We start from the raw sequence: 8,968 nt of genomic DNA on the forward strand, positions 1-8,968 counted from the left end.
GGATGATGGAGTAACAGCGCCATAACCTACCTTTTAACCACCACTCTTGTCTGGGGCAGTGATACCCGTCACTGCTGAGCTGGCATGCTCAGCATCCGTGGGTGCTGGGGTGCAGACCTGGCAGCGTAGAAGCTGCAGTCTGACCTCTAGTTAATGTAAATATTCCCAAATAATGTCTCTGTTCCAGCCAGCTTCTCTCTCTCACCCTCTCACCATGCTTAATTTCTGACTAAGCTTTTGATAAATGTTTTGTGTAGAGTTCCTAGTTTATCTTAAATAGACCTTCTGCCACCACAGCTAAAATCTAAACCAACACTTGACTTAGGGCTCAAGTACCAGATGAACTTGGCAGTTGTCAACGCCCTGAACGGTCCTGTTTGATGCGCAGACCCTGGCTACGAGTTGCGAGGACCAACTCGCACAGTGGATGGGGGAGCACAGCTTTTAGGATGCCTGGGAGCAGCCTGGGAAGTATCCGGACAAATTTCCTCTCTTAAGGAGCTGTATTCAGACTATGGCTGACATCCTTTCAGACTTCTACCTGTCCAAAACAGGTTATTTGGTTAAATGACTTCCTTCAGCCTTACACCAGTTAGCCCCAAGTGGGGTCTGGCCCATGATGCTGCTAAAGTAAGTGTTTCAAGGCACTATTTATGGCTAGTAATTTGTCTTAGAAGGTTTTATATATATGTGCATATGTGCTTATGGGTGTACATACGCTTATATACATACATTCGTGCTCAGGAACGTAGTTTCCAGTCCTTGTAACTTGTTCAAAAAGTAAACTAGGGAGAAACTGGCAGTGACTTGGAGCTGCCTGCCAAGCATTACAGACCAGAGAAGTGGTAAAACATAAACACTTTGGAGTTTATCCTCGGGATTTATATAGTTTGGCTGCTGGGGGACGGGCTCATGCGGAGGGGGGGCTGCTTGTCAGCCCCTGGCCACGCTGCTCCCGTGGCGCCGAGCCCGGCACCTCTGCAGCCATCCTTCCACTCCCGGCAGCGTGCGAGCGAAAGGGCAGTGCCAGGTTGTCCGTCCCTCCCCTCCCCTTCTGCTCTGCTGACTACGCGCGGCGTGGGTTTCCGATGATGGCAGTAGAACAGGTCTGCTTCCCCCTCCCCTCCGCTAAAGTGAAAGCAGACCTCCTTGACGGTTAATCAGATTTGAATGTGGTTTTTGGCGTGGCTTTAAAGAGACTGTCAGTGAATAGCTGGTTTTGATGCCATTTATTAAAAACCTCTGCTAGAATTTGTCTCGGAAAGCCTTTGTGAGAGTTGGCAAATACACAAGGGTTTGATGCAGTTAATGTATTTTAATCTTCACCCCCCCCACCCCTTCTCCTTTTCTGTCACTAATTGTAGGGCTCTCAGCTGTCTGCCGCCTTCTCCGGGGCGACGGCAGGCTCTGCAGGGACCTCTCTAAAGCATGGGCTTAACATGGTTGCAGTGATGTAGAGAAAAGTGAGCATCCTCTTCAGGGAAGAGGGCTGGGGTGGGCGGCATGGGGCACCAGGTTCCAGGTACCACCCCAGGCTCTGACGTGGGGGCACAGGGTAGCCTCAGACACATTAATTAACCTCCTGGTGTGGCCTCGTTCTTGAAGCAACAAGGCAGATGGATGGGGGAAACAAAGATGTCCCTTTTCTAGGTGGCTGGGCAAGTGCAAAGTGTTTGTGTTGGCCCTCCTTGGAGCCAGCTCCTGGGAGGGCTCCCTGGGCTTTCAGATTGAGGTTGATGGGCATCCAGTCTTTTCTCGCTGACTTTATCCCTTGCTTGCTTGGTACATCCACCTTCTTTGGACCCAGAGGACCTTCTGAGCCCATTTTGCACTCCTTGCCCACACCTGGGACTTGTTGGGACATTTTTTTGTGGTTTATGCCTGAAGCTGCTGCAGCCCCTCACGGTATGGCAGGTGCTGGTGGGAGCATCGTAACGTTTGTGTGAGTGATTTGGGCTGTCCCTGCAGACCGATGCACGGATCGCACCAATGAGTGGCTGGTTCCATATGTCAGGGAAAGCTCAAGAGCTTGCAGGGGAGCAGCAGATATTGTGGAGCTGAAGGAATAAACATTTCCCTCCTCCCAGCCTGCGGTTCAGGCTGTGCGTTGCTTCCTGCCTTGCTCCTTGTTCCCACTGTGTGGAAGAGCTCAGGGCTGCCCTGGAGCGTTCTACCTGGTTAAGGACTGAAATTGGAGTTGTTTTGTATTTAGTTAGTGGGTTTTTTTGTCTGTCTCATCAAAGAAAAGAAACCCCGGCCTTTTTCTGCCAGCCCTAGCTCATGTGAGTCGCAAATTCACTGAGAGGGAGGCGTGGATGAAGATGGCTCCCAGGAGGGAAGCAGTCTGAGAGACTCTTAAACAAATGGGAACCCGGCGGTTTTGCTCGTCCCCTGAGGGTTTGGCTGTTAAATAAACTCACCGAAGAGTCTGGCTGCAGCGTGTGTGTCGGTGTAAGAGTGCGTTTGTACATGGGCTGGGTGTTGCTGGGTGTAAGCCACCAGGATGGCGTCCGTTGGGTGCTGTGTTCCTTGACACAGCGATGCCTGAGCAGCTTTGGCTGGCCGTGTCCTACTGCCAGAGTTTGCATGGGTGGTCGTGTCCAGAGGGAAGCTAACGTTGGCCTTTCCCTCTTCTCCTTTCCCTCTCCAGGGTTCCACCTCAGCGGGACGGTAACAGAGCCAGCGACTGCAACAGAACCAGAGATGACCTACAAAGTGGCCATCAGCTTTGACCGCTGCAAAATCACCTCAGTGACATGCGGCTGTGGGAACAAGGACATTTTTTACTGTGCCCACGTTGTGGCGCTTTCGCTGTACAGGATCCGCAAGCCGGACCAGGTCAAACTCCGTCTTCCCATCTCAGAGACCCTTTTCCAGATGAACAGAGACCAGCTCCAGAAGTTTGTTCAGTATTTGATTACGGCACACCACACCGAGGTGCTGCCCACCGCCCAGAAGTTGGCAGATGAGATCCTGTCGTCCAACTCGGAGATCAACCAAGTGCATGGTAAATCCTCCCTCCTCCCTGGGTGGCTCGGCACTGATTCACTCTCCGTTTGGGGATGGGCTGGTGGTTTCACACTGACGGTGGTGACCTTCACTTTGCCTTGTTTGTCTGCTGCTGCACAGAGGTGGTAGTGTCAAGCTGATGTTAATGCATGGGCATTGCGACCACATCGATGTTGGTCACGTGTCCCCTTTCTGTTCTTCTTTATGTGTTTGTCTGTCAAACGCTGGCTTCAGCAGGCAAGAAAAGGCAGAGCAGGCAGGCTGGCATGCACAAGGCACAGCTCAGAATAGGATGGAGAAGCCAAGGGTGGAGGAAGGGAGCACGTTTAGTCCCCAACATAGAAGGACATGGTGCTGGGACTCTGGGGAGTGGGAGGTGCAGTGGGGATGTGGCTCCTCCAGAACACGGGGACACAGTGTCAGCCCAGCCCTGCACGTTGCTAAGTCAGATGCGGCTGAGCCGGCGGGAGATAAAGCTTTAATCTCCATGGGCGTTAATTTGCCCATAATAAATGAGCGCCGCTGTCCTGACCTACTGCACAAAGGCAGTGGAGGTGTGTCCTGGGGCTTTGTGTTTGGAAGATGCTTTTGACTTCCTCCCTTGGAAAGCACTGGTTGGGGGACAGTGCCCATCTCCACCCCGTTCCAGTTGCCCGCTGGCCCAGGAGGTGGCCCAGGCTCCGTGGGGAGTTGCCCTGAGGCTCCCTTTGTTAGCCCGAGCCAGGTGCTCCTGCTGTGTCTTTCCAAGGAGCCCAGGAGCTGAGGTTGCCCAGGGTCTGCAATGAGCCGCTCCCTACCGCGCCTGTCCCACCAGCTGTAGAGCGGAGATAATAAACACTTATCTGCCACGGAAGGGCGTTGCGGGGATTAACGCGTGCCTGTTAAGAACTCCAAAGATGAAAAGCCCCATATGCAGCCTAAAATAGGATCTGAACTGGTTGAATCCACATGTAGAGGTGAGGCCAGGGGTCCATCTCCACCCTACGGGTGGTGGCAGCTCTGATCTTAGATGTTTTCCCCTCCCTCTAGCTGGTTGTTCCTGCTTCTACTTTGGGAGAAGCTTTTGTCTCCTCTGCTGGGCCACATCTGCTGCATGTGTGGTTGTGCTCTAATTTACTGGCTTGGGGGGGCATTCCTCATTTTTTGGCATTAAAAAAGAATAAGAAGCTGTGGTACTGCAAGATTCTGGTGAGGTCCGCTCCCTCCCTTGAGCTGATCCACTGAAGCTGAGGTTGGGCAAGATCCCTTCTTGGCCATTGTTTGAGGCTGCTTTCTCCTAAGCAGATTGAAGAAAAGCTTTTAAGGCTCTGAATATTTATTGCTTTAGAGTCAGCAAAAGGCTGGTGATTGAGAGTCTTACAAAGATACAGATGTTGGCTCCGGTTCAATATCTGCCTCTTGTTTTCACAAGTGGTTTTAAAAAACAAAGCAAAAATTCTCTGTCCCTTCAGACTCGTGCAAACTCACGTGCTGCAGCATGTTATTTTGAACTGACAGAGATGCACTGACTTACCCAGCAGAAAGAGGCACCTCTCTGACACCTGTGTGGCTGCCTAGCTGGGGTCACAAGCAAGTAAATGCCTCTGGAAGCAGAACAGCCTCGTCTCATCCTCGGGGAGGATGTACAGTAGCCTTAAGATCATTAGATGATCTAAAGATGATGTAAAGCTCATAGATGTTGCACCCTGTGAAAAGGAAGGCTCAAAAAACCTCACATCCAAATTCAGAGTGATGTGGCTCTAAATCCTGGACAGTGTTGCGAGCTTTGCCCTCCCCATCCTGCCAGTGAAGCACAGCCACAGTGCAACTTCATCGCAGAGCTTCTTGAGCAAGGAACCCAGGGCGAGGAAGGGCTGCAGGCGCCTGGGACTGCCCATGTGAGAGCAATCCAGCTGCTCCTCAGGAGCTCTGCTTCAAGGGGATCTAAATTTTTCCCCCATCTTGCCCCTTTGAGCTCTGATTCATGCACTCATCCTGATCCTAGGATACTAAATTCTTCAAGGTATGCTTTACATAGAGTTCTACAGGCTTACGTGTGCATTTCTTGGCTGTGTCTAGTTCAGACCCTTGGGGTCAGACCTTTGTTCACCTCCGGGTTGAGGCCAGGCTGGCTTTGGGCAGGCCAGCCTCCACAGCCCAGGCAGTAACTCTGTGTGTGCTGGATGCCCGAGGTTCTTACACCTTGGAGCAAAACCAGCTTCTTCAGAAATCCTTTCTTTTCCCCTGTTTCTTCCAAGAAAGGTCTGTTGAGCTTCAGATCAACATCAGTCTTCCTCACCTTCCTCCGGTCAGGCTGCTCCTTCCGTGTTGAGGGTGAGCACATGGGATGGAGGAGCTGATTCTGCACCTTGGGAGCACCCCAGGCTCCCTGGAGAATGCCCCTTGTGCAAGGGAATCATCTGGTTTTGTAAAATAAGGCTTTCAGGGCTGCTCCTTCTGTCCCTGCGGAGCCTGAACGGCAAAGAAAATTACAGGCCATTGTCTGGCACGCTCGTCTCGCGGCGTCAGAGCTTTGTTCATTGCAGGAGCCTGTAGCCGCGGGCTGTGCACCGCATGTCGATCTTCCCGGCTGCCTTCCTAGAAGGAAATGCAAACTATCCAGTAATGATGGAGTCTCGGAGCGCAGCCAAGGCGCTGGCATGTTCTCGAAGGATTCAGTCCGAGCAGAGAGCGTAGGTGTGCCTGCCGCTCCACTCCCCACTTGACCTCTGCCTGCTCGAGTGGGTCACGTTTCTGCTCTCGTCGCTGGCTGCAAAGGGCAGCGCGCTTGCAGCGAGAGCGTCTCACATGTCTGACGCCTCCGTGCTCAGCGTCTGAAGTGGCAGCTGGAGTGAGGAGACTGGGGGGGTGGATTTCAGTGCTGCTGTGTCCCCTCCCCAAGTGTGTTTGTGCTTGTTGGGAGACAAAGTCAGCGGTGTGACTGCCCGGCACGGAGCGAGGCTGCAAGGTTGTCATTGTGCCAGCAAATGTGACTGGTGGCTGCTTGGGCTTTCCTGGGGGGGTGTCTGCTGGGGACATCCAGGACCTGCAGCTGGAGGGCTTGGATCCAACAGTCAGGCCTCTGCCGGAGTGAGGAGTGTCTGGCGACAGCCACCTTGTCACTCTGCTCCCTGACCATCAGCCCAGGGCTCGCGTTGGTTTGCTGTGGGGCCAGTCTGGCTTGGGGGAAATGCAAACTGAGAAAGCAGCTCAGGGCCACCGGCTGTGGTGGGATGTGCTGGGGTTAGGTGCAGCTTTGCTGTTGTGGGGATCCATGCTCTAGCACCATGAACCGTGGGAAGAATATGTCCTTCTGAGGTGCCAACAAGGAACAGAGAGCAATCGCTTTGGTGCAGGAAAGTATTGCAGAGAGAGCCCGGAGGTATCAAAGAGGGCAAGGCTGTGAAAAAGAGCTGAAATTGGAATTGTAGGCAGAGAGGGAGATTTTTGGGGACAGAAGCAAGCAATATAGAGGAGGGGGAACTCAGAAGTACCAATGAGTCCTGACAGCCATGCTGGGTTTCATGCTTTCACAGCCTGGATCCAACATCCAGCAGCAGTGAGTGTGTGGGGTACAGGTCAGCCAGCAGACCTGGGAGGTGGTGTTCATCTCCTCCTATGCTTGTAGGGAATGATTTGAATTTATTTTAGGAGAAAGACAGGATCAGTGTGGGGTGTGCAGGAGGAAAGATGCTGTCTCAGGTGCGTGCTTTAAGCCTGGTTGGGATGTCTGGGCTTTGGAGGCAAATGCTGGATTCTTCCTGAGAGCAAAAGCAGTCTATGGCCAAGAAAGGAGAAGAGCCTGATGGAGACTGCTGCAGGGCCAGAGGCAGTGGTCATTAAAACCTTTAATTAGAAGCTTAAAAGACAGGAGAGGTGGCTCTGAGGACTGACAGTGCCTCTTGGCCCAGAAGATTTGGGGCTTACAGGTATCCTTCATGGATCATCAGTGATGTCTCCCCCTTCCTTGGCTGAGGAACAGGAGATTTTGGCAGGCCCGGTGTTTGCGGCTTGGTAACTCTTCCTGCTCAAGCAGCAGTCAGGCAAAGCAGGGAGAGCTGCTGCCCTCAGCCCAGGAGATGAGGTTGGGGCGGTCTGTCTGCCCCATAGAAAGGCCAGTGGGTGACAGGGCATCTGTGGCACTCAGATGATGCCATCAAAAGACTTGGGATGCTCTTCTCAGCCAAAAGAGGGTCAAGCCACAAAAACATCTGCTGTATTGCAGTGCAGCGGCAGCTCCCTCCAAGGACAAGCCCACGGAGAGTCAGCGTGAATCACCCAAGGGGGTTCTGTGGTCCTGCAGGGTCTCAGGAGCTTCCTTGGAGGAGAGGACCTTCAGAAAACTCTTAGTGGGAATGGTCCCTCAGGCTTTGGCATGGGAAAACCAGATCTGCTCATGCAAAAGCTGTAAGGAGCACTCTGCCTCATCTTCTTGCTTTTGTTCCAGATGTCCCACCTTGAGCCCTTCCTTCAACTCCTGGACTAATACTGTCCATCACCCATTGACCCGTCTTGCTCCTTGTACACAGCAAGTCGGCTGCCAGGCTGGCCATGCAGGAAGTCCCTGCCCGCTTGTCCTGTCGCACTGAGCGAAGGCTAATGTTTGAGGAGTACTCAGGCGGTCTTTAACTTTGAGGTCATCCCATGACAGCATCTGGAGGGCAGCATCAGTAAATCTGTTTGAAATTCTGGCTTCCCAGAGGGGAGGAGGAGAAGGTCAGGTCTCCAGGGGATTCATGTTCCTGGTTGCTGAGCTGATGTGAATTTAAGGGAAAATAACACACCTGAGTGCTGGAGAGAAAGGTTCTGCCAGCTGCTCTTCCCTCTTGTCTTGCAGAGCCTCAGGGGTTGCAGAATGACCCCAGAGCATGGGTGCAGTGCTTGACAAGGGGCTTCCAAAGATGACCGTATCTGATGCTGGTACCAGCTAGACCTGAGAGCTCCCCGGCTGCCATGCTGGGAGTCAGGCCACTTTCCCTTGCCCTATTGCTGTCAGATGGGTTGGAATCTTTAAGCCACCATGGAGGCCCCATCCAACCTGCCTCCCCTTGAAAATGAACCATGAGCCTTGGCGGACCTTGACTCCTCACTTTGCTGCTATTTTTAATCCTTGTTAGAGTTCCTTTCCTTTCTCGTGCCTGGTTATTTTCTCTCGGAGGTTTTCTGCAGTTTGTTTATTTGTCCATGTACTCCCTCCTGCCCCGAGCTGTTCCTTCACGACTGTTTTCTCTCTGGACACCAGGGGGTCAGCCTGGAGGTGTCAAGCAAGGCCACCATGTGTAGTCATGAGATGGCCCTTGTGAACCACCACCATGACAGCAAGCCCTGCTCCTGGTGGCTGCAGCTCGGCCAGCTGGCAGAGCCGACCCCGGGGCCATCATGGCCAGACCCGAAGCCATCAGCGGTGCTGGGCACAGTTGGCCCAGACAACCATGAGGGAGATGCTGGGGCAGTTACCTGCATCCCTGGGTTGCCTTTACCATCAGTTTATCAGCTCCAGGCACTGGTTAAAAATAATAATTAACCCTTTTTCTTTGTATCACCACTCCTGCTCCATGTGAGACGCTCTGGGAGTGCTTCCCACGCCACCCGGCTGATGTATCTCCCTTTCTGGGGTTCAGGAGCTTGGGTTCAGGATGTGCCAGTGCCTTGGCATGATCTATGAGGTCCCACCACCTCCTCAGCCCTGGAAACCTGCTGCTTTGCAGTCCAGGAGCAGCTTTCATTTTTTTCATGTTGGGCAGCTAATTTTGAGCAAGGCATTGAATTTTCCATACCTGGCTTTGCTCTGTTTTCTGGTTTGTAGATTTTTCCAGTCCTTATTTCTCGGTCTTTGTATCTGCCTAGAAGAGTCTCGCTTGGATGTCAAATGGTTAAACCCTGAGCCTGCAGCGAGGAGGGGGTCCTGCTTGGAGTGTGATGGATTGCATTTTTATCTCTGTTGCTACAGCCAGTGTAAATGGGCTGGTGAAACACTCTT

General features: G+C 52.7%; 1 protein-coding gene across 1 annotated transcript in view; it reads left to right on the forward strand.

Moving 5' to 3' along the window:
• Positions 1-1,503: 1,503 nt before the first annotated feature.
• The window catches only part of ZSWIM5 (zinc finger, SWIM-type containing 5), a 29,829-nt gene continuing 22,364 nt past the window's right edge, over positions 1,504-8,968 (forward strand). Inside the window, 2 exon segments of the mRNA XM_010077331.1 lie at positions 1,504-1,522; positions 2,651-3,007. Of these exon segments, the coding sequence (XP_010075633.1) occupies positions 1,504-1,522; positions 2,651-3,007 (376 nt within the window).

This window comes from Pterocles gutturalis, unplaced genomic scaffold (assembly GCF_000699245.1).
Source record: "Pterocles gutturalis isolate BGI_N339 unplaced genomic scaffold, ASM69924v1 scaffold36328, whole genome shotgun sequence".
Lineage (NCBI taxonomy): Eukaryota > Metazoa > Chordata > Aves > Pterocliformes > Pteroclidae > Pterocles > Pterocles gutturalis.